Source organism: Acipenser ruthenus, chromosome 9 (assembly GCF_902713425.1).
Source record: "Acipenser ruthenus chromosome 9, fAciRut3.2 maternal haplotype, whole genome shotgun sequence".
NCBI lineage: Eukaryota > Metazoa > Chordata > Actinopteri > Acipenseriformes > Acipenseridae > Acipenser > Acipenser ruthenus.
The window spans coordinates 26,756,215-26,782,745 of NC_081197.1; the positions used below are offsets into that span (position 1 = coordinate 26,756,215).

Sequence of the window (26,531 nt, forward strand, 5' to 3'; positions counted from 1 at the left end):
CCCTGTGTGTATTTTGTTTATTTTGTATTTGTATTGTGTTATTATGATTTAAATGTTATTGTGCAGTGGTGTTTTAGGTCGGCAGGAAAGGGTTAATTGCCTTCACTGCTTCACGTGTAGAATGTGCACGAGCCCGATTGAATGATTAACAAGCAATTGAGCTCAGGCACAGCTGCATTAAAGAGGCAGGAACCTCTCAGTCTGGGTTGGGTGTTCAGGGCGTAAGAACGAGAGAGAGACATGAGTGAAAAGAAATATAAACAATTGCTAGATTTGGACCAGTGCGATACTTGATTGTTCACTGTGTTTTGTATTGTCTGTTTTGTGTTTTAAACCTTTTATTTATTAATAAATGCCCATCAGCGTCTGATTCTTCCTGGTCTCCCGTCACCCACAAGCCTATCTGCCACAAGTGTTGTTAAGAGTGGGATACAGCGCCTCCACATACGCAGGCCAGGAAAAGTACTGCGGGTTAATTTTATGTGAGAAATTATTTTTGTGTGTATTTTGTGTATTTTTTTCTTTTCTTTTTTTTTTAAAAATTTTAGTCATTGCCAATTATTTTCTCCCCAATTTGGAATGGCCAATTATTTTTAGGCTACCACCCCTGCGCTGACTCGGGAGGGCGAAGACGAACACACGCTGTCCTCCGAAGCGTGTGCCATCAGCTGACCGCTTTCTTTCACACTGCGGACTCACCATGCAGCCACCCAAGAGCTACAGTGTCGGAGGACAACACAGCTCTTGGGCAGCTTACAGGCAAGCTCACAGGCGCCCGGCCAGACTACAGGGGTCGCTGGTGCGCGGTGAGCCGGGGACAACCTGGCCGATCTAATCCTCCATCCCCCTTGGAAGCTCCCGACCTCGGTCGGCAAAGGAATAGCCTGGACTCAAACTTGCGATGTCCAGATTATAGGGCACATCCGGCACTCCACGTGGAGCGCCTTTACTGGATGCGCCACTCAGGAGCCCCATTGTGTGTAGTTTGGAGAGAAGAAGATGGAGAGAAAGAAAATGGAATGGGATGGGTGGTGCTTTGCCTATGGTGAGGTCAGGCACATATCACCTGACTACCCCAAACCCATGGCAGGAGGTGGACTTGGCTGCCTGAACAGGGCTGAGTGAGGCACCATGCAGTGGAGCGGAAGGGAGAGAAGAGGAAAAGCAGACGTTCATGCAGCTGGCCCAAAAGGGGGGAGCCTGAGCGTCCAGCGCCCACAAGAGGGGAGTCTGAGTATCCAGCATCCACGAGGGGGGAGTCCGAGTATCCAGCATCCATGATGGGGAGCCCGAGTGTCCAGCGCCATGAGGGGGAGCCCGAGCGTCCAGCGCCCACGAGGGGGGAGCCAGAGCATCCAGCGCCCACAAGGGGGGAGCCCGAGCGTCCAGCGCCCATGAGGGGGGAGCCCGAGCGTCCAGCGCCCACGAGGGGGGAGCCCGAGCATCCAGCGCCCACGAGGGGGGAGCCTGAGCGTCCAGCGCCCATGAGGGGGGAGCCTGAGCATCCAGCGCCCACGAGGGAGGAGCCTGAGCATCCAGCGCCCATGAGGGGGGAGCCTGAGCGTCCAGCGCCCACAAGGGGGGAGCCCAAGTGTCCAGTGCCACAGTTGCCACATCCGGAATACCCCACACCCCTGCAAACTATACAGCAGGAGAGCTGCTAGGAAGCCTACTTCTGGGCACTCGAGATCTCGAGTGGGTGCCCTGCCTGCGGGGAGTGGGGGAAATTCCCGACCAACTACACCCTCCTAGAAATGGAGGATGAACCACTGCTGGAGGGACACTGGGACACCTACCTTCGCCTTCTCAATGTCTGGAGTTGGTGTCCTGTCTGCGGGGAGTGTGGGTACTTCCCGGTCAACTCCTCTAGGAGGAAGGGGAGGAGGAATAGTTGCCGGTCAATATTGCCGCTGTCTCCACCACTAGAGGGAGACTACCTAAAACTCCTGCTTCCATCACCAGAGGAAGACTACCTACAACTCCCACGTCCACCACCGGAGGAAAATTACCTGCTGCTCCTGCCTCCACCACCAGAGGGAGACCACCTGTTGCTCCAGCCTCTACCACCAGAGGAGCTAGAGCTACCTCCCGGGGGTCTGCTCCTGCCATCGCCTCCCGAGGGTCTGCTCCTGCAACACCTATTGTTGGAGAGGGAGATCCCTGATTAGAGAAGGCCAGGTTGCTGCAAACCAGGAAGTGTTGAACATGCCTCTGAAGCCTAGTTGATGCATCTGTGTATAGATGGCGCTCGACTAATGAGGAGATTTCATCATAGAAAAGGAAATTTTGTTCAAATTTTGCAAAAAGGATACTGACACTTTCAAGCCTGTACAACTAGAGCTGGATAGGTTAATGTGGTGATGTAGTCCACTGAGTTAGCAAGATCCAGCAATCGAAATATGAATGTCTGGCCCAGGGAAATTATTCTGATGGCGTATTAAGGGGCCAAGAAAGACAGCAGTTCTCGTTCAGTGCAGACTTTTCTGATTTGAAATTTTGTGAGATGATCTAGTTATTGTGGTAAGTGAACCTCCATAGCAACAGTTGATGCTTGGGACATTTTGTTTGTGGGGTGCTGATAGATCAATAATTAGATGTTTTTTCCCAGTGTATTTTCTTGTTGCCACTCTTATGGTGCTGATGTGATAGACAGGAAAAGGGTTGAGTGGGGTTGTTGAAGGGGCCAGTCATGAATCCTTTATTGATTTATTTTTTAAACAGGTTCAATGATGCACTCACAAGCCTGATTCATGGCCCCCACTATTATTAGAAATTGCACTGTTCAAATCATACTGTATTTAGAAAAATAGAATGCAGTGTATTTGACATCACGAGAGAACCCAGAAGAACGTGAGAGTGAGAGGAGGCATTTGCACAGCTGTCAGATACAGTGAGTGTAGATAAGAGGGTGTGTGTCTGCAGTTGAGGAATGTGTGAAAACTTACAAGGAGAGGAACAGCTATCACAGTTAAGTAAAACAAAGCTTACATCTAGAAAAACTAAAAAAAGGCTTCCAAATGACACAAAGTCGATAGTGAAAATTGGCAATTTAATTCCGAGTGGACAGAAGAATACGTGTATTTTGCCAGACTTCAAGGAATGCAAAGCCAATGTGAATGTGCACTCAAATGTTTACAGTCTGTAAAGTTGCAAACATCCGGAGGCACAATGAGACGAAACACAGTCATTAATGACAGCTTTCCTTTTAAATCTACAATCCTCAAAGAAAAAATGTAAAGCGTAACCCTTTGAGTAGTGAGCTCTAAAATGCACTGCCGTCTTTTTTTCTGTCTACTGCATGCGCTTGATTATTACGAGTACAGCGTACAAACAAGCTGAAAGCTATATGTTTGTATGTATGTAATGAAAACTGACGAAATACAGACAAATAACTTTTACCATAAATAAATAAAACAAATAAATATAATGTTTTATTTTGTCATAGAGAAAGGTTTTAACTAAAAAATAACAGGTAGACAATAAACAATAAGCAACGGGGTGGAACACGTCCTAACAAAAAAAGCAAAAAAAAGCTGAACTAGAGGGAGAGAGCGAGCGAGAAAGAGAGAGAGAGACACGAATAAATCAGATCTGGGTAAACAGGTTGTGGGGGTGGAGGGAGTGAGAGTGTCTAATGCTTCAGCATATGATACTCCTTGAAGCATGGAGCAACACACAGAGCTTGGCACCACCTCTTTGCTGTCGCTTGATGTTGATGGTAAATATTCTCCAATTACATCTTCACTTACACACTCGCTGACATCCGAATCACTGGAAGAATTGTATGTATTTGAATATAAATTGGAATCTGAATTCAGTATTATTTCAAATACTTCTTTCTCACTGAGCAATTTTCACCAGTTTACAGACATTGCTGTCATTTTTGTGATGGTTTGTAATTCATCTAATTCAGTCAAAATCTAGAATATTGACTGAATTACATGTAATTCAGTCAATATCTAGCAGAGGGCACAAGAGACCAATAAAAGGTGTTATAGAAACCTAGTGTTACAATATCTTGTTATCAGGAGTTTTGTAGGCTCGGTAATTCAAGTTTAAAGTTGCAGAACGTACCAATATGTTCATACTCCCTGGGGACCAGAGAGCAGTGAACGTACCAGTACGTTCGTACTACTCAAAGGGTTAATTTATACTCACTGACATTCTACCCTTATGATCAGCCGAACAGCATCCCAACAGGAAAATGCAACAGCAGCATCCCTTTGGGTAGCATGGCATCTTTCAGAAAACTAAAAAACGTTCACTGAAGTGGAGCTTGTTAAGGCCTGTGTAATAGAAATGTTGAATGAATTTTTCAGTAATGCTGAGAAAATTAGAAAATCAACTACAAATCTCATTAAACAGATTCTGTTGTCTGGCAATAGCTCAGTAAGGCGCGTGGAAGTGTATGGGGAGGATTATTTTTCTTCTTTAATTTCTGAAAAAGGCTTTTATTTTGCAATTGATGTATCCTGCGACAAACAACGTTGCCCAGTTGTCAACTTTTGTCCGCTTTTCTATTTGAAAGGAGCTGTTATGTTTGAAACCTTTGCATGGCTAAACTACCAGTGAAATACTTTTTGGAGAACTAACTTTTATATTAACAATCTGGATTTGTGTAAAATAAACTCGATTGTGACTGACGGAGATCCATCTATGCTCGGTTCTCAAAAGGGTTTAACCAGCCGGCTGGCTGCACAAAACCCAACGGTTGTTTCTTCAGCACTTCAGAGCCATTTTGGAGGACGTGTTGGTTAACTACTTGTTGCTACACCATGATGTGCGTTGGTTAAGCAAAGGTAAAGTACTGGAGAGGGTATGCACTCTTCAGAATGAGATTCATGTTTTTTTAACTAAACATAGTAGCTAAAAGGCACAAGCCTTTCTAGAGTTTGTAATTGACCGGACAGCAATGACAAAAGTGTCTTGTGTGACATCACTGCATAGCCAAACCAGTTTAGCCTTAAACTTCAAGGCCGTGATCATACTGTTGGTGAACTTTATGAGGCTGTAGTCGCCTTTCGAGACAAACTGACTGTGTTTCAAGCAGACTTGCTGTCTGGAAGGAGGGTCCATTTGAAGACTTCATACTCTCCAGTGAGCTGTTTTTATTCCTCTGTCATCCATTTTCCATTTATGCCAATGGACCTTGGACGGCAGAAGCAAAGCAGCTGCTTTCTACACTGGATGAGGGATCTTTCCAACTAGAAATGGTTGAGCTTCACAATGCAGAGGTACTGAAAGCCAGGCTCAGTGATGTAAGTCCCTGTGAATTCTGGGTTAATGTTATTCCTTTGTGTGACAAAGAGGGAATTAATCCGAATCAGCAATCTCCCTCTTGACATGTGAGGGTGCTGTACAACAGGAACTGTGTGCCTTGTACTGAATGGTTGGGCAGTTCATTCCAGGGGAAGTCAGAAGCTGGCCATTCTGGAAGGGGGTGGTGTCATGGTACCAGGAGTCCTCGTCATAGTACGGTGAGCGAAGTTTCAGTCATGAATTGGAGGAGACGTGATTGAACTAGCTATCGGAGGGAGCGGGGCTGAGGATACTTTAGCTGGAAGTGACGCCATAATCGGCTCCTTTGTTGTGGTTAATGGGTAGAGCCAGCATTATTATTTAAACGGTCAAGGAGACCAAAAGGAAAATAAAAGAACTTGAACCGTGAATTTTGTGTTTGTCGTTTGTCTGGAGCACCTGCATCACCCTTTCACCTACGCACTGCAACTCACATGTTCACACTTTTTTAACCATGTTTGGCTCAACATATCTTTGACAATCTGGCTTCTCTACATTGAATCTCATAAAAAAATTTGCAACAAAATCGTCTCACAGATGACCACCTTCACGAGTGCCTGTGTATTGCCACAATGTCATACCAACCCGACTTATGTAAAGCTACAAATTGAAACTCCACTAAAACTGCAACTGGCATGCTGGGTTGTGTGATATTCCACTCAAGCGTTTATTTTTGAAAACATATCACAATTAAAATGTGTATCACAATATATTTCCTGATAGAGGTAGCTGTGTCTGAGTAACTTATTGATTCAGTATTTGTAGTGTTTTGCCTATTTTTCAGTGATAACATTTAACTGGTTATTTTCAGAAAAATTCCCCAACAAGCTCAAGCCCGGCCCTTGGCTGAAGTGACCCATTGTGGAAAATAATTTGGGACTACTGGTCTCGGTGATTTCAATATATTTGGATTCGATTGAGAGGGGTGGTACCAAGGGGCATAAGATGGCAGAATGGCTAAGTGAGCTACAGACAGCACAGGAGTTGGCTCGAAGATCTGAGAAAACTCAGTTGAACAAGTCGTAATCGATTTGAGCCCAGTTGATGATAATGTTGTCTTGAGAAAGTACTTCAGCAGCTTTGGCAGAGAAGGTGCTCTGGTATTTCATTTTTTTTTAAATGTGGCAGATACTTCTCCACAATCTACTGTGTAATGATTGATTGCATCAATGGAGGAAATTAAATTAACATCTTTGAAATAAATTAAATTGTTTCTTCAGATTGGGTGAAAGGGAGTGTATTCTTGTTACAGTAAAACTGGAAGAGGAATTACTTTTAGCAGAAGCCAGAGTGAAGTCAGAGGTGTCAATAGATGAGCCTTCACATTGGTTGCTGGTTTCCCGTCTGGGAGAATGAGAAGAATGGGAGTGATGATCAGACCTATGTTGTTCCAGGTCTGTGATCCTGATTTCCAGACAAGAGGCAATTGTCCACAGCAGCAGCAGACTAGTGAAGAGGAAGCATGAGTTTTGAAATGTCCTTCAGAAGTGCAGAGTGCCTAGGATCTGCTAGGGGGAGCTCTACAGCTGCGGGAACGTCCGGTTAAACCTGGGGAGCATCTTGATTGATAGGCGTATGGTGTTTGACCTTTGACCTGGAGGCAAGATGGTAGCTTGGGTATATAGGAGTTACTCCAATAGTTTTGCACTTCAGTTGAAAGAGAGAATCTCTGTTTTATTCAGCGGGGATTGGCACTTTTAAGTTGATGCAGACAGCGGTCTTGATTGGTTGTAAACATTACCAGTTCAGTAGCTACTTTCAACCTAACGCGGTAGAAAGACTTATACAAAATTTTGTGAAAGGTGGGCTTGGTTTATATAGTATTGGGTAGCCAATAGGTTTAGTGTAGCGGGCTAAGCCTTGCCCCTAGAATTATGTCAAATCTCCAATTAAAGTTTAAAAAGTAAAAAAAATAACATTTGAATGAAACAAACATTATTGTGCCAGGCAGAGTCATTGTTATGTTTAGCAGAGATGGGGTTAGAAAAACCAGTTGAGAAATGTGGTCAGGTTAATTTGATTAATTGATTACCAATTTAACCTGGCCACATGTATAAAAGAACCTACCCAGAGGAGGAATGTTAGTTCAGCGAGGGGCTTGTCGAAACAGGATAGCTGTATGGCTACTTTCAAAGGTCTTTTGTTAAAATTATTTTGTTTAGAAATTAAATTGTCGAAAAGGGCATAGTTGCAGATATTTGTTTATGTAGTTCTCACCTTGTCTGCCTGACATTTTGCTGCCCTGTCACAGGGTTGTTTTGTTACTTCATTGTAAGTGCATCCTATAGGATCAATTCCATTATGTTGCCTGAATGTCCCCTTACCTTAAACCTATGATCTTTCATTATTATTATTATTATTATTATTATTATTATTATTATTATTATTTATTTCTTAGCAGACGCCCTTATCCAGGGCGACTTACAATCGTAAGCAAATACATTTCAAGTGTTACAGTACAAGTAATACAATAAGAGCAAGATAAATACAATGATTTTGGTTCAAGCAAGTACAAGTGTGACAAAATACAATTCAATAATACAGTGACAGTGATAGTTACATCAAGATATGATTAAATACAAAATACTACAGATTAAACACTTGGCAGATTACAGTACTCTGAAGTACAGGATTAAATGCAGTAAAATAGGGGGCAGATAAGAGCAAATAAAGCGCATTTAAGGAAGGGTGATAGTGTCCCAGGGGAAAAACAGAGGAGTTCTACAGGTGCTGTCTGAAGAGGTCTTAAGGAGGTGCCGGAATGTGGTCAGGGACTGGGCGGTCCTGACATCTGTAGGTAGGTCATTCCACCACTGCAGAGCGAGGGTGGAGAAGGAGCGGGCTCTGGAGGCAGGGGAGCGTAGAGGAGGTAGAGCCAGTCTTCTAGTGCAGGCGGAGCGGAGAGGTCAAGTGGGGGTGTAGGGAGAGATGAGGGTCTGGAGGTAGCTGGGTGCAGTCTGGTCAAGGCATCTGTAGGCTAGTACAAGAGTCTTGAACTGGATGCGAGCGGTGATCGGTAGCCAGTGGAGTGAGCGGAGTAGTGGAGTTGCGTGGGAGAAGCGAGGCAGAGAGAACACCAGGCGGGCAGCGGAGTTCTGGATGAGCTGGAGCAGACGGGTAGCGGACGCAGGGAGGCCAGCCAGGAGGGAGTTGCAGTAGTCTAGGCGGGAGAGTACCAAGGCCTGGACCAGGAGCTGGGTGGCGTAGTTGGTGAGGAAGGGTCACATTCTTCGGATGTTGCTCAGGAAGAATCGGCAAGTGCGTGCCAGAGTGGAGATGTGCTGGGAATAGGAGAGGCAGGGGTCCAGGGTGACTCCGAGGTTCTTAGCGGAGGAAGAGGGAGAGAGTGTGGTAGATTCCAGAGGAACAGAGATAGAGAGATCAGAGGAGGGGGAGGGGGAGGGAAAGAAAAGGAGGTCAGATTTAGAGAGGTTGAGTTTGAGGTGATGCGAGTGCATCCAGGAGGAGATAGCAGACAGAGGTGGGGAAGGAGAGGACAATCTGAGCATCATCAGCATAGAAATGGTATGAGAAACCATAGGATGCGATGAGGGGGCCCAGGGAGCGGGTGTAGAGAGAGAACAGGAGAGGACCCAAGACTGACCCTTGGGGGACTCCTGTTAAGAGAGGGTGAGGTGTGGAGGTTGCTCCACGCCAGGTTACCTGGTAAGTGCGGTTGGAGAGGTAGGAGGAGAACCAGGCCAGAGATCCCCAGGTCAGCGAGAGAGGATAGTAGAATAGAGTGATCAACAGTGTCAAAGGCAGCAGAGAGGTCGAGGAGAATTAGGACAGAGGAGAGAGAGGCAGCTCGGGCAGACTTAAGTGAGTTGGTGACAGACAGGAGGGCGGTTTCAGTGGAGTGAGCAGACGGGAAGCCAGATTGGAGAGGGTCGAGCAGAGAGTGGTTGGACAGGAAAGCAGAGAGCTGGCGGTGTACAGTCCGCTGGAGGGTTTTGGAGAGGAAGGGTAGGAGGGAGACAGGACGGTAGCTCTGGAGGAAGGTGGGTCGATGGTAGGTTTTTTGAGGAGGGGAGTGATAGAGGCTTTTTTGAAGGCAGAGGGAAAGAGACCAGAAAGTAGAGAGGTGTTGAGAAGGGAGGAGATGAAGGGAAGTAGAGCAGGAGCAGCAGCTTGAAAGAGGTGAGTGGGGAGGGGGTCCAGGGCACATGTGGTGGGTTTGTGACCCTGGAGCAGGGAGGAGAGGTCAGAGTCTGAGAGGGGCAAGAAGGTGGAGAAGGAGGGTGAGTTAATAGGGGATACAGTGGGTGTAGGGGTTGGAGCAGGAGGGGGTGCGGGGGAGGGAGAGGTGTTAAAGAGTTTGCGGTTTAATTCATTAGCATTAAATTCATGAGAACTAAAATACAACATTAAAAAGGGGGGTCCAGCTTTTATTTTCTGTGGTCTGACATACCTACAAAGCTCACAGTTTCAACAAGTACTTAATAATATCTGAATAATTATGGAAGGCAGAATGGCTTACGGATCCCCCCAGTCCGATGGAGCCTTCAAGTTTGGGGAGATGGGACATCACCTCCAGAGTGGGGCATTGTTCCAAAGGTGCTCTGCCTCCCTAACCTCAACAATAACCTTCATTAATTAATAATAATAATAATAATAATAATAAGAAGAAGAATATTTGTATACTACGGTACATCTTTAGAGTTACCTGGATTTTACCATTTACATTGTAACTACAGTTATATTACAGTAAGTGCAGTTTAATTGTAGATGTGCTTAATATGAGAACATTGATTATAATTACATGTAGTTCCTCAGATGGCATCTGCCTGTTCTATCTCTATATTTTGTCTTGATATCTACAGTACCCCTGTATGTTATTATATGTTTACTGTTATCTATTGTTTTGGTCTTTTCAGGAATCTCAGTAAGTGTGTCTACCTTCAGCCTGGTGGCTATAGCCATTGAGCGTTACAGTGCTATCTGTAACCCACTCAAGTCTCGGGCATGGCAGACCCGTTCTCATGCCTACCGTGTCATTGCCTCCACCTGGATCCTGTCTCTGATCATCATGATCCCATACCCTGTCTTCAGCACCCTGATGGCATTCCCCAAGGCCAACAACTCCACTGGACACAACTGCCGTCTCATGTGGCCCAAGGACCAGGTGCAGCAGGCCTGGTAAGACCAGCAGTATTACACTGCTCCTCAAAGTTAGGGACTGTAAACATTTTTTTTATTGCTATCTCAGTCATAATATTGCTTTCATATTCCTTGTGATTAAGGCCCTGTGTAAATCGTGATTTCTTCAATATTCTTAAGAAATAAAAATACATTTTCATAATTTGTATTTCATACAAAAAAAATCACATGAACTAAACTGTACAGCTCTGCTGTTATGTGCCTGCATGTATGTACTATTCGGCATGAACATAGTGCTGTGCAGGGATTATGTCATGTATGCAATCTAGGTGGGAAATTAAAATACTGCACACTAAACAAGAAAATTGATGTCTCTAAAAAGGCAAAAAATATGTCTGCAGCAGCTCGCATAAAGAAGTATTCAGTAAGAGTTTTACACAACGATGGAGGTAAGCTCTTCTGTACATCCTGCAACATTACTGTAGATCATTACACATAAAGTATTCACATAAAGAGAAATCCAGAGCAGTACTGCAACTGCTTTTCTTGTAAAGAAACAAAAAACGGTGACTTCTGTGTTTCAAACATCCACTCAAAACAGTGAAGCATGAAACACAAATATCCTTCTTGAAAAATTGAACAAACGAAAGTTACATAAATTCTTTAGACTGAATGTATCAAATGGTGGAGCGATTCCTTCATCAGCCCAGCTGCGACGTGAATACTTAAAGTTGCCAAGTATCACAAGCAGGAGATTATGGAATTGGTAAACCAGTCTGGTTGCTTGTCAGTGGTCACTGACGAGTCGACTGATGCCTAAGATCAGTATGGGTTACACATTGTATTTGTCTTGCAAGGCCTAAATGGTGAACATGCATCTGACATAGAACTGAAAGCTGTGCTCGCAGTTACACTTTACCTAAAGGCTGTTAATTACAACAGCACTTGACAAGCTATTGTAAAGTGCTTGAATAACTTTGATGCTGATTTTGATGATGTCAATGCATTTATCTCTGACAATGCATCCTACATGTCAAAAGCTTACAATCAAGTGCATAAGGGACTACTCGGTTCATCTTACGTGCAATGCTCACATATTAGCCCTTGTCAGTGATATCTAGAGGACCGGTTTTCCAGAAGTTGATATGCTAATAGCAACAGTCAAAAAGGTTTTCAAAAATGGTCCAAGCAGAAAACTGCATTTTAAAGGGCATCTACAAAACGCAGTCCAAGCTGCATGTTCAAATCTTCCTGTAAAATTGCCCCCTGAACCACTTAAGACGAGATGGGGAAGCTAGTATGCTGCTGATTACCATTCAAAGTACCTTACGTTTTACTTAAGCTTTGTGGAGGATGAAATGGAAATGACACTAAACACAGAAGTGTTAAAGCTGAAACGTCTGCTGGACAATTCGGAAATGTTACAGATGCAACTCAACTTAATAACAAGGTATGGCAAAAAACGTTAATTTGATTTAATCAATTAGTTTGAAAGCCGTGAGATTTGTGTTCATTAAGCCTACAATATAGTTTCTGACACATACCAAGCACCAAGTGGTGATGCAGGGATTCAAAGCCAATGTATTAAAACATTTACTGAAATTGTAGATAAGCTTACAAGCTCCTAAGACCCTGATCGCAGTGAAAGAAAACCCTGTTTCAGCCAGCCAGCACACTACTTCCTTAAAGCGGTAAGGGTGTATGAAACCCTGCAAGCACTTACGTTAAACTTGGATGCTCTCCCTTGGATTCCATACTTGGTTTCAACAGGAGCTGCAATACCTAATTAGAAGGCTACCGGTTTCATGCAAAGGAATGCAGTCGTGACCTTCCTCTGATGACTTCTTTGAGGTCTGCAGAACCACGCTTTCCTAACATTGCAAAACTGGCCAAGCGATATTTGTATGTTGTCCCTAATTCTGTGGATTTTGGCATATGGACAGTTTTTTACTGCGCAAAGGCAATCTATGACAGAGGAAAGAGTGAACCAACTAACGATGCTGAACTTTACTTAAAAAATATGAACAGAAATAACTGAAGATTACTGCAGAGTTTTGCTGTAAAATGTCCACGCTTTAAAATAAAACAGTTTAATGTTAGTTTTGAATCAATGTGACAGAGACAGAATGATTCTTGGTGATAAATCTCCCTCCCGACCTGTGAGGGCGCTGTGTAAAGGGAACAGAGTGCCCTGGACTGGATGGCCAGACAATTAATTCCCAGGGTTAGGTGGAAGTCGGACATCTAGACAGGGGGCGGAGCTACTGTACATTAAATCATCGAACCGGAAGAGAAACGATGTGGCAGCTGCGGATTGGAGGAGCGGTTACAATCGTTAACCAAGGGGGCGTGACTGATGGTATATAAGGGGACGTAGCCAGGTGATCTGTTCCTTTGTTATGATTAAACTAAACCGGAAGGAGACCTGTATTGTAATCGTGAGTGTTTTGTTTGTTTTGTCGTGTCTAAAAACTGTTTGTTTGTTGTTATTTGTCGCTAAAGGCCAGCACCAAACCCGGACAACATTGCACTTGTGTCACGATTAACTGTATTTGCACCATGAGCACTATAACACTCACTGTGGACTTGTGATTGTGTTACGTGTTACGTGTGGGTATTTAAATATCGGGACTATTATTTTGGGGCCAACCCATGGATTAATTAAACAGAGCAATACACAACCCATGGTGTATTGTCTGATATCATTATTGCTTACTGTTTTGTCATCAGACTTTGTATTACAAAAATAAACCCCCATTTCACCAGTACTTTGTTGTCTGTCACTGTCTTGAGCAATGCATCACCCCTACACCTATGCACTGCCAACCACTTTGCCACAATCAACAAGCCATTTTTATTATTTTTTAATTTTGGCAATTGGACATTTATACTTTAAGTGGGGATCAGTCCAATCGGCAAATGATGTTCAAAGTAAACTTTCTAAGTACAGTACAACCTCATAGTTACGAACCCCTTGGGAATGGAGGTTGTTTGTAAGTATGAAATGTCCGTAACTCTCAAAATTAGTTTTCAGTGGTTTTAATAAATGTGTACACCTGCTATCTACACCCTCAATCTGAAGAATACTACAAGGATACAGAACAGTAATGCAATACTCATATTGTTATGATCATACTATAAATGGAAAAAGGCTCAATTGAAGTTACCATTGAAATCCTAACTGTAGCAAAAACACAGATTTAAACATCGAGGAAAACCTGGGATAACGTTGTGCTTGTTTTTAAACAAAATGCATTCATGCAGCTTGCTCAGTCATCCAGCCTCCTTTGGCTTGAAAAAAAATCTGTGCTTTGTTTAAAACTAAAATGTCCCCAGTAAAATTGCCTGTACTTTGAAATCTGCCTCACCTTTCTGAATACATTTGCTGGTACAGTAATTTTGCCTTCTCCATGACCAGCACGCCACTTATGTAGGGGCGCCTATCTGGTTGCATTGCACACATGATTGAGTGACTGCATACTTCCTGTTGAAAGCGGGGGTTCGGTCAGTTTGTAAGTTTGGAGTTCGTAACTCTGGGGCTCTATTGTACTCATCTTTGCTATTTAAAAAAAAAATCTGTATACACAATTTATAAAATAGTTCCGTGCACATTCCGCTAAAATACAATCATTTACCTGTGACACTGCCGTGAATTAAAAAAAAAACAAATCCTCGATTTTTACAAGGTCGTACTCATGATCTATTCTCTCCTGCAGTAAATACACAACACCATGTGGCAAAGTGGTTGCTGATTATGCACAGGTGCAGAGGTGATGCAGTGCAGGAATAAACAGAAAGAGATTTGTAATCCGGTATGGAAAAATAGTCGTTTTATTTTCATTATAATCCAGGCCTGGTGACCAAATAATAAACTCTGGTTATACACAGCGATGCGTAAAACACAGAGAACAGTAACAGGGATTGCAGCCCTAAACAATAAACACAGTATCTCTCCCACAATATACAACCACGGTCACCAGTCCTGGGTGCGTGCTGTAGTGCTCGTGGTGGGTGATACAGTTTAAAGAGTGACAAATAGTGCAGTGCTGTTCCGGGTTCAGTGCTGGCCCTTAGCGACAGCTCCGGAACATGTTAGCCGTCTATAAACACACAAGTAACAATTATAGACAAGACAAACAAAACAAACACTCACGATACTCTCAATACACAGTGCACGGGTCCTTCCCGGTCTATTTCAAAACCAAAAGCGAAGGAAAAGATTTACAATTCTCCGGCCCCTTTATGCGATCATACATGACCCCTTGGTAAATGATTGCAGCTGACTCTATTGCCTGCAGCTGCTACCTCGTTTACCTTCCGGGTCAATACATTCCTGCAACGGAGTCTCGCCTTCTTCCAGGCTGATCGACTTCCCGACCCAGGAAATGAACTGTCAGGCCAACCCGTCCAAAGCCTTTCCCTTTCGCTACTTAGCGCCCTCACCGGTCGAGAGGGAGCTTTACAACCAGAACTCATTATATTTCTGTCACACACTCTCAGTTGATTAGAGGTCTCAAAACATCTTTAAGCCACAGCTACAGAGGTAAAACTATACAAAACTAGATACAGTTTTAACAATTTTGTGCACCTTAAATTACTATCAACCAATAGATTTTTACTTGCAAAATTATGTGTTAATTTTAGTTACTTTTATTGTATCATTTTAAAATAAAGTTGTGTTTCGTGGATATTTCAGTAGCAATGACCTGGGAAAATGCTGAATCTGCTTAGGCAGCTGGATGGAGCTAGGATCTCAAAGAAATACCCAATGTTCTGTATCCCTTTAAGAGTAATAAACCAGGTAGAAAATAAGAAAGGTAATATTACTCAAACGTAATGAAGTTGCAAAACTTAATTGTTGGTCAACAAAATTACAATTTCAAAGCAAAACAGTTATTGCAAACACAAAAATCTGTTAACACATAGAAACGAACTGAGGTGTTATAGTCCTTTCTACAAGTTAAACATAAATGAAAAGCTTACATTGTCAGTCAGTAAACCAAAGTATATAAATTCTTAGAACAAAAAACACAATGTACACCACATAATTTGACAAATCCAGTTGTAATTCTATTCCCCATTGCCTTGCCTTTCATTTCTGTGAGGCCACAAGTTCTCATCGACATCACACAACACATTGTCTCTTGCCATACACCTGGGGAAAAAAGCCTTGCATGGTGGATCCACCCTTGACAGGCCTCAACTGTGATGTCTTCACAGGCAGCCTCCATGGCCTGGATAAGGGTAACCTGCTCTTGGGGATGGTGGTCATAAACCTTCCATCTCCATGCCGAGAAAAACTCTTCAATGGGATTCAAGAATGGTGAATATGGTGGAATGAAGAGGATTGCACATCTAGCATGCGCTTGAAACCACTATCGGACAAGTGCACTGTGATGGAATGGAACATTACCCCAAATTATGATGAATTCTGTTTGGTGTTGCCCCTCTACTCCAACATCTCCATCAGGAATCAAATGCTCAAGCAGCTGATGCAGGAAACTCAGCAGTGTTGTATGGGCCTATCATTGCTCTATGGCAAATTACTCGAGATATAGCTGCACACATTGTGATGTTACCACCTCGTTGACCAGGGACTTGAACGGTGGCACGATGACCAATCACATTTCGTCCACGTCTCCTTCTTTTGGACAGATTGAATCCAGCCTCACCCTCAAAGATATATTCCTGGGGTGCAATACTGGCATCAAGCTCCAGAATCCTCTAGGGGGGATAGAAATGTATCATACAATCCAAGATCGATAGCATTATAATCATATTGCACAGTTGTACGGATAAGAACACACCACAGAAAATGACTTACTTCTACATACTGATACCGCACATCCTTCACCATGTCGCTGTTCATCTCACATGACACCCTGTACACTTGTTTTGTCCTGATGTCACTTCTTATCAGGACATGATCAATAGTTGCCAAGCTAAAACTATGAATACTGTGAAATACTTTATTGTCCTGCATTATTCTTGCCTGAATGTCTTTTAGGCGGATGGTGTTGTTTTCAATGACCATGTTTACAATAGCCGTCTCCTGTTGTTCAGTGAAAATACGTCCGCGGCCACCAGAATGAGATCTTCTATCAACTCTGTAAAATAGATACAATGTGTGATTGAATTACGGTATTTACATATTGCATCTTACAGTATAATAAAACAATGCATATCCTGAAGTACTTTACAAATGTGCACACTTTGTAAGACCTTACCTGTTCTCCCTCCTGAAAATACAGATGATTGATGACATGATCAACTATTATTGCTCTAATCTCATTCGATATATTACTCACTCTACTTCCTGGTCTTTGTTCTCTTGGCAGTACTCTTGCTCCCCCTCTCATTCGGGCCCCAGCTTGTCTCCTACGTTGCTCCATTTCACACCCTCAACTGAGAGTCTACCTCGAGCTCCTTTTATTTACTGATGTATTAATTAAGAGTTAATTATTATTATTATTATTATTATTATTATTATTAATTTCTTAGCAGACGCCATTATCCAGGACGACTTACAATTGTTACAAGATATCACATTATTTTTTACATACAATTACATTTTTTTTTTTACACATTATTTTTACATACAATTACCCATTTATACAGTTGGTTTTTTTTACTGGAGCAATCTAGGTAAAGTACCTTGCTCGAGGGTACAGCAGCAGTGTCCCCAACCTGGGATTGAACCCACGACCCTCTGGTCAAGAGTCCAGAGCCCTAACCACTACTCCACACTGCTGCCCTACCACTACTCCATGTATGTAGCATCTACACATGCGAAGTGTTAATGGATTCAATTGAAATGAATTTTTCAATTACAAACAATATGCTGTAATGTGAGAACAAAACACACTCAATTGAATCATATTTTCATTGTAAAGTGTTTCAAAGTGTTAAATGTTTTTCAAAACAAATATTTGGATTTGCAATTTGTGTGAAATGAACAAGAAAATACTTGTGGTTGTGCAAAAGGAGTGTATGGTTTTGATGGTGAGGCTACTGTGTTTTACAGTTTTTCTCAATTGCTTAAACGCAATTCTTGAAACAGTGTTCACATTTTAAAACCAGTTAACACAAACCTCAAAACTCTATTTCATTTAGCCCTAAGACACTCAAAATATTTAACACGTTTCAAAATCAAATAAGTACATCAAACAGAACAACAGTGTCATATAATGGAAAGCTCTCTTTATTAGTGTTTAAACAAAGGCACAAAAATATGAACTATCAGCATCAATATGACACTGATTGCTGTTCCTCTATCTTATGGTCTAATTGATACTGGTGATCATTGAAACTATAATTACTGTACAAATACTGTAATTAAGGATGTTGCCACACACAAAAGAACAAAACAAAAAAATGTTTATTCAGGAACAGGGTTCCCAATATTTTTCATTCAGTAAAATGAAACAGATGCAAATATGTAAAGCAAAACAATGTTATATTGTAAACAGTAGTGTTACAGTATATAAATCCAATAAGTCGACAAAGGCAGGTGGTCCAAACTATAGAAGTGTAAAAGAAAACACACAAAGGATCAATTGTAACGTCTCACTGGCCATCCAGTCTCTCCTCTCTGTTAGGCCACAGATTTTCATCCACATCGCACCTAATGTTGTCCCTCACAAAGCAACGAGGGAAAAACCTTCTTGCATGCCGCAGCCATCCCCTGCAATCTTCTGCCGTGATGTCCTCACAAGCAGCATTCACTGCATCCACCAAAGACAGCTGATCTTGAGGCCGGTGGTCATAAACCTTCCACCTCCATGCAGAGAAAAACTCCTCAATGGGGTTGAGGAAAGGGGAATAGGGTGGGAGGAATTTTATGGCCATGCGTTGGTGGGCAGCAAACCATTCCCTGACTAGAGTGGAGTGGTGAAAGCTGACATTGTCCTAAACTACTACATAATTTGGCAAGTCAGCCCTCACCAGCTGTCTCTCATCAACAGGTACAAGACGGTTGTAAAGAGCCTCCAAGAAAGCTAAAAGACGACCAGTGTTGTAGGGCCCAATGGTGGGGATGTGGGCAATGACACCATTATCTGATATGGCAGCGCACATGGTTATGTTACCCCCACGTTGGCCTGGCACAATCAGTGTGGCTCTGTGTCCAATAAGGTTTCTGCAACATCTCCGGATTTTGTTCAAGTTGAAACCAGCCTCATCTACACACACAAATATATGTGGTGACTCATTGGCCTCTAGCTCCATTAATCTCTGCAAACCATTCAATTATTATTATTTATTATTATTTATTTCTTAGCAGACGCCCTTATCCAGGACGACTTACAATCGTAAGCAAATACATTTCAAGTGTTACAATACAAGTAATATAATAAGAGCAAGAAATACAATAACTTTTGTTCAAGCAAAGTACAAGTGTGACAAACCACAATTCAATAATACAGCAGATAATAGTGATAGTTACATCAGGATATGATTAAATACAAAGTACTACAGGTTAAACACTTGGCAGATTACAGTATTCTGAAGTACAGGATTAAATGCAGTAAAATAGGGGGCAGATAAGAGCAAAATAAAGCACATTTACATGAAGGGTGATAGTGTCCCAGGATACAACAGAGGAGTTCTACAGGTGCTGTTTGAAGAGGTGAGTCTTAAGGAGGCGCCGGAATGTGGTCAGGGACTGGGCAGTCCTGACATCTGTAGGAAGGTCATTCCACCACTGCGGAGCAAGGGTGGAGAAGGAGCGGGCTCTGGAGGCAGGGGAGCGTAGCGGAGGTAGAGCTAGTCTTCTAGTGCAGGCGGAGTGGAGAGGTCGAGTGGGGGTGTAGGGAGAGATGAGGGTCTGGAGGTAGCTGGGTGCAGTCTGGTCAAGGCTGTAGGCTAGTACAAGAGTCTTGAACTGGATGCGAGCGGTGATCGGGAGCCAGTGGAGCGAGCAATGTATTGTAATCACACAATAAGAGTAAAGTATTTCCCACATATTGTTATCTATTCCAAAAGTAGGTCTTAGCCAGGCAATATTACTGTAAAAGGAAAGACATTACTGTACTCTGATGAGGCCTTACCTGTACATATTGAAATCTCCTTCACCCTGTTGCTGTTCCTCTCGAAAGGGACCTTGTACAGGTGCTTCATACGGAGCTGGTTTGTTTTTAGCACTCTGTCAATCGTCGAAAGGCTCACAGAATTTATGTTTTAACATGGCTTCATCCTGTACAATTGCGCTCTGAATCTCCCTGAGACGAATGGTATTGTTTGCTATGACCATGTCAACAATTGCCGTCTCCTGTTCAGGGGTGAAAACTTTTCCTCTGCCACCAGAATGGGGTAGTTGTTCAATTCTATAAATGAATACAGTAAGCATTGATGGACAAAGTCAATATGTAAATTGCAAAACGGCATGCTTTGACAGAGTTTGTACTGTAATACTGTGAAGAAATGTGTTGTATGATCACATACCTGTTTTCATTCCTGAAAGTCCTTATAATTGATGCAATAGAGGATAGGCTGAGATAGGTTGCACCCTCTGCCCAGCTTCTGTCATTGTCAGGCCATGATTTATGACATGGTCTACAATTGTGGCCCATATTTCGTTCAAAATATTTGGATGCCTTCGCCTTCCCCTTCCCCTTCCCCTTTCCCCAGCTCTACCACCATGCATACGGACCCCTCTTCCTCTTGCACCTCCAGGTTGTTGTTCCTGTCTTTCTCCTACTTGTTCTTGCTCCATTTTTCAGCAACACCAACTCACTGGTAAGCTAATATATATAGAGTGCCTTGCAAAAGTATTCAGACCCCTGACCAGTTCTCTCATATTACTGAATTACAAATGGTAAATTGAAATTTCGTTCTTTTTGATATTTTATTTTAAAACACTGAAACTCAAAATTGTAAGGTGACACTGGTTTTATGTTGGGAAATATTTTAAAGAAAAATAAAAAACTGAAATATCTTGCTTGCATAAGTATTCAACCCCCACACATTAATATTTGGTAGAGCCACCTTTCGCTGCAATAACAGCTTTAAGTCTTTTGGGGTAAGTATGTACCAGCTTTGCATACAGTGTCGGAGTGATTTTGGCCCATTCTTCTTGGCAGATTTACTCCAGGTTGTTCAGGTTGGTTGGACGACGCTTGTGGACCGCAATTTTCAAATAGTGCCACAGATTCCACCGTGTAACAATTCTTTTTTTTTTTTTGGTTCCTGGGTAGTAAGTGTTATTTCCTAATTGCTTATGCCTCAAAAGTATAGAAAATGTCTATTATTCCCCACAAACTTTGCTTTTGTGACCAGAACAGTGATATTTTGAAATGTACCTATTTTCCAGAACATTCCAGATAGATTCAGTGCTGAGTAAACTTGGAGTAACTTCTAGAACTTTCTAGAACTTTCCAGTAATATATAGTAGTATAAATACAGGGGCCTTAAGCCCACCAGTTCAGTTTAGTTCCAGCTGCCTAAGTGGATACATATCTGCATTTTTCTGAGATGGCATCAAGAGGCTGCAATGGTGGCATTCCTGATGGGTCTCCAAGGCGGTTTTACCAAGTTTCCCTGCTATCTTTGCCTTTGGGACAGCAGGGACACCAAGGCGCACTACCACAGGCGGGACTGGCCACAGCGGACCGAGTTCTCTGTGGGGAGGAACAACGTCAAGTGGGAGCCACTGGTGGACCCCCGGAAGGTGCTGATGCCACCACTGCACATCAAATTGGGCCTTATGAAACAATTTGTCAGAGCTCTAGATAAGAAGTCGGCAGCCTTCAAGTACCTTCAAGACTTCTTCCCTAAGCTGTCTGAGGCAAAGGTCAAAGCCGGTGTCTTCGTCAGACCACAGATAAAGAAGATCCTGGAGTGCAATGAATTCCCCAAGAAGCTCACTAGTAAGGAGAAAGCGGCTTGGAACAGCTTTGTCGCAGTGGTTCGGGGCTTCCTGGGCAATCACAAGGCCGAAAACTATGTGGAGCTGGTTGAGACTATGGTGAAGAACTATGGCACAATGGGCTGTAGGATGTCCCTCAAAGTCCATATCCTTGATGCTCATCTTGATAAATTCAAGGAGAACATGGAAGCGTACTCGGAGGAGCAAGGCGAGCGCTTCCACCAGGATATACTGGACTTTGAACGCCGCTACCAGGGACAGTATAACGAGAACATGATGGGAGACTACATTTGGGGGCTGATTCGTGAAAGTGATTTACAGTATAATCGTAAATCTCGATAAACTACTCACTTCTAAATCTTTTGTAGTCATTTTTGTATTACTTTAGTATAAATACATGTTAATTTGGATTCATATGTTGTTTTTTTCTGACTTTATGTGAACGAAAAGACATAGATTTGCCCGTTTTCTCATTGGAAATAGGTAAATTTCAAAATATCACTGTCCTGGTCACAAAAGCAAAGTTTGTGGGGAATAATAGCCATTTTCTATACTTTTGAGGTATAAGCAATTAGGAAATAACACTTACTACCCAGGAACAAAAATTGTGTTACATAGTGTTCTCAATGGGATTGAGATCAGGACTTTGACTGGGCCACTGTAGGACATTCACCTTTATGTTCTTGAGCCACTCCAATGTTGCTTTGGCCTTGTGCTTGGGATCATTGTCCTGCTGAAAGGTGAATTTCCTCCCAAGCTTCAATTTTTTAGCGGACTGAAGCAGGTTCTCTTGCAGTATTTCCCTGTATTTTGCTCCATCCATTCTTCCTTCAATTTTAACAAGATGCCCAGTCCCTGCTGATGAGAAGCATCCCCACAGCATGATGCTGCCACCACCATACTTCACTGTAGAGATGGTGTGTCTTGAGGCATGGGCAGTGTTAGGTTTGCGCCTCACATAGCTCTTTGAGTTTTGGCCAAAAAGCTCTATCTTGGTCTCATCTGACCACAAAACCTTTTCCCACATCGCAGCTAGGTCACCCTCAAGCTTTCTGGCAAACTCCAGACGTGCTTTCAGATGGTACTTTTTGAGTAACGGCTTCTTTCTTGCCACCCTCCCATACAGGCCAGTGTTATGCAGAGCTCTTGATATGGTTGACTGGTGCACCATTACTCCACTCCCAGCAACTGAACTCTGTAGCTCCTTCAAAGTGATTGTTGGCCTCTCTGTGGCTTCTCTCACAAGTCTCCTTCTTGTTTGAGCACTGAGTTTTGAGGGATGGCCTTTTCTTGGCAGTGCCTGGGTGGTGTGATGCAGCTTCCACTTCCTGATTATTGATCCAACTGTGCTCACTGGGATATCCAAACACTTGGATATTATTTTGTACCCTTTCCCTAATCTATGCATTTGTATTGCTTTATCTCTAACTTCTGTAGAATGCTGTTTGGTCTTCATTTTCCTTCAGATCCACAGCCTGACCAATGATCCTTCAACAGTGGGGTTTTTATCCAGAAAATGAGACAGCAACTTTAATGGTTCACAGGTGGAGGCCAATGGTAAGGTAATTGTGTCCTCGTTAGGGCAATTTCTTTCATCAGTGTAAACTGGGAGCTTCCACAGCACAGGGGTTGAATACTTATGCAAGCAAGATATTTCAGTTTTTTATTTTTCTTAACAATATTTCCCAACATAAAACCAATGTCACCTTACAATAATTGATATTTTAAAATAAAATATCAAACAGAACGAAATTTCAATGTACCATTTGTAATTCAGTAATATGACAGAATTGGTCAGGGGTCTGAATACTTTTGCAAGGCACTATATATATATATATATATATATATATATATATATATATATATATATATATATATATATATATATATGTGTGCGTGTGTGTGTGTGTGTGTGTGTGTGTGTGTGTGTGTGTGTGATTAAGTATTGATTGTTTATTGAACAATTTAACAGTCACAATTTGCACCTGTGAGGTAAGGTTGAAAACATGTGGGATTGGTTGCTTTCAGCTGTGAACAAATTAATTAATTTAGTGTAACAAAACTTACTCGATTAATTTTTGAGATCTGTATTCATTGATCTGCAAAAATGTTCTTGACATTTGCATTTTGTGTGAAAACAAACATAAATGATATAGTGTTTTGCAGAACACGCTACTATTGTGGGGTTTTCATTAATTGTTTTGAAAATGTAGATAACGTTTCAAGAATTGTGTTTAAGCAATTGAGAAAAACTGTAAGACTTTTACCACAGTTTCATTCACAGTGAGTTAGCGATTGGGAAAAACTGTATTACAACTTCTGGACTGTATTTATTTTGTTTAGTAGTTTGTTACCTATAGGCATATTGGCATATTATGTATAAGGTAACATAGGCTGTAGTCTTTTTCCACTGGAGCTGTTAATTCGCTAAAAGGAAACATTTAAACGAAAACTGTGATTTTACCAATGAAAACAGCCCTCATTTACATAAATGTAGCTATTATGTGAATTTCAAAACCCTGTAGACTCCATAGTATTTTGGAAATTCTATTTACTGGTTCATGCGAATTAATTCAATGCATAATTTCAATGGAAACGAGTATAAATGTAATGGAAACTAGTATAAATTCAATGGAAATAAGTAGAAATACAATGGAAACTAGTATACATTCAATGGAAACAAGCATAAATCTAATGGAAACCAGTATAAATTCAATGGAAATAAGTATAAATTAATTGGAAACTATTATAAATTCAATGGAAACTAGTATAAATTCAATGGAAACGAGTATAAATTCAATGGAAACTAATATAAATTCAATCGTATAAAAAGAAAACATGGTGCATTCTAAAGGAATTAGGTTTAATTGGGAAGCAGAAGAAATGTCTGTTTTTTACAGTTCATTGAAGAATTTGATGTGGCTACTGCAAAGTAGACTTTATATAAAAAATAGACAATTAAGGCTTATCAGTCTAAGTGATACAGGGTTCCTAGTTGGAGAAGTTACAGTTTTTCTCAATTGCTTAAACACATTTCCTGAAACACTATTCACATTTTCAAAACAGTTAACACAAACCCCACAACAGTAACATATTTTGCAAAACACTATATCATTTATGATTGCTTTGACACATAATTCAAATGTCAGGCACATTTTTACAAAACTCTAAATACAAATCTCAGCACTTGACACAAAAGTCTATCAAGTATGTCTCGTTAAACAAAACAAATTAATTTGTTCACAGTTGAAAGCAACCACTCCCAGATCTGTTTATCTTTCTCTCATTGGTAGAAATCCTAATTTTTAAATTGTTCAATCAATTATCACTGCTGAGTTGATGATGAAAAATGGATCAGCAAATTTCAAATCAGCATTTTGAATGACATACGGGCTACAATTGTAGACCATGTCATCAATCATGGCCTGTCAATGGCAGCGGCTTGGCAAAGGGTTCAGTCAAATCTCAGCCGAACCTCTGTGGCTTCAATTATCAGGACTTTCATGAATGAGAATAGGTATGTATGAATATAGTATGTGATCATGCAAAAGAGCCACATGAACACATTTCTTCAGTTTTACTGTACAGTACAATATATGTTAGAGCAGTTTTGCCATTTATGTAATGACTTTGTATACCCATGTGTTTTTGTTTACAGGATTGAAAGACTACCCCGCTCTGGTGGCAGAGGAAAAGGTTTTACTGATGTACAAGAGACAGCAATAGTGAATATGGTTATTGCCAATAATGGTATCCGTCTCAGAGAAATTCAGAGTGCCGTGCTGCAAAATCAAGACATGTTTGCAAATGTGCATGCAGTAAGCCTGTTTATGATAGATAGGGTTTTGAAGAGAAATCAGCTGCGTATGAAGCAAATGTACAAGGTCCCTTTTGAGAGGAACAGCAACAGAGTGAAGGAGATAAGGTACCAATATATACAGGTAAGGCCTCTTGAAAGCACAGTAATTTATTTACTTGTAATATTGCCTTGCTAACACTTACTTTTGGAATACAGTAACAAATAATGTTGCTTTACTATTGTATTGAATCTTTTTCAGAGAATAATGGAGCTGGAGGCCAATGAATCCCCTCATGTGTTTGTGTATGTGGACGAGGCAGGGTTCAATTTGGCCAAAGTGCGGAGACGTGGGAGAAATATCATTGGTGAATGTGCCAGGACAGCTATTGCCGCACACATCACAATGTGTGCGGCAATAGCTGAAAATGGTGTAATTGCACACATCCCCACCCTTGATCCATACAACACTGTTTGCCTTTTGGCATTTTTGGATGCTCTCTATAACAGCCTTATACCTGTTGAGGAGAGGGAGCAAGTGAGGGCTGACTTGCCAACCTATTTGGTGGTGTGGGACAATGTCAGTTTCCACCACTCTACTCTGGTGAGGCAGTGGTTTGCAGCACACCCTCGCATGATAATGGAATTCCTCCCACTCTACTCCCCCTTCCTGAACCCTATTGAGGAGTTCTCAGCATGGAGGTGGAAGGTGTATGATAACCATCCTCACGACCAAATGTCACTACTGGATGCAATGAACGCAGGCTGTGAAGCCATCACAGCAGAAGATTGCTGGGGATGGATGCGTCATGCCAGACGATTTTATCCTCACTGCATTGCAAGGGAGAACATTAGATGCAATGTCGACGAAAACTTGTGGCCAAACAGAGAGGAGAGAATGGCTGATCCCTGAAGTCCCATTTGAATTCAAACAGAAATCTCTATTGTTCTTTTGTTTTTCTATTCTTCAGTATACTTTTTCGCCTTATTGGATTTGAACAGAATTTACAGAATCCAATATATATATATATATATATATATATATATATATATATATATATATATATATATATATATATATATTCATTTACATACTGCACAATATGTAAATTGACATTGCTGGATGTAAAATATATGGAGCCTGGTTCCAAAATAAAACTTTTTTGTTGATATAACATATTGTGTGCGGTAACATACTTACAGTATTTACAGTAACAAAGTTTCAAGTTGACTACAGCATGAGGAAGCTTGTATTTAGGATTTCATGTCATATTGAAGCTTATACTTAGTATTTTTTGTAGCCTTTGTTTAAATACTGATAAGGTGAGTTTTTCATTTTATGACATTGTTGTACTGTTTGATGTACTTATTTGATTTTGAAACGTGTACTATATTTTGATAGTCTTAGTGCATTTTGCAGTTGATATGTGTCGTTTTGCAAAATGCGATACTGTTGTGGGGTTTGTGTTAACT

The 26,531-nt window shown here is 41.7% G+C and overlaps 1 protein-coding gene across 1 annotated transcript in view; it reads left to right on the forward strand.

Moving 5' to 3' along the window:
- Positions 1-26,531, forward strand: part of LOC117406227 (cholecystokinin receptor-like) — a 75,369-nt gene that overhangs the window by 33,381 nt on the left and 15,457 nt on the right. The window contains exon 5 of the mRNA XM_059030584.1: positions 10,176-10,437. Coding sequence (XP_058886567.1) covers positions 10,176-10,437 — 262 coding nt within the window. The remainder of the gene's footprint in view (positions 1-10,175; positions 10,438-26,531) is intronic.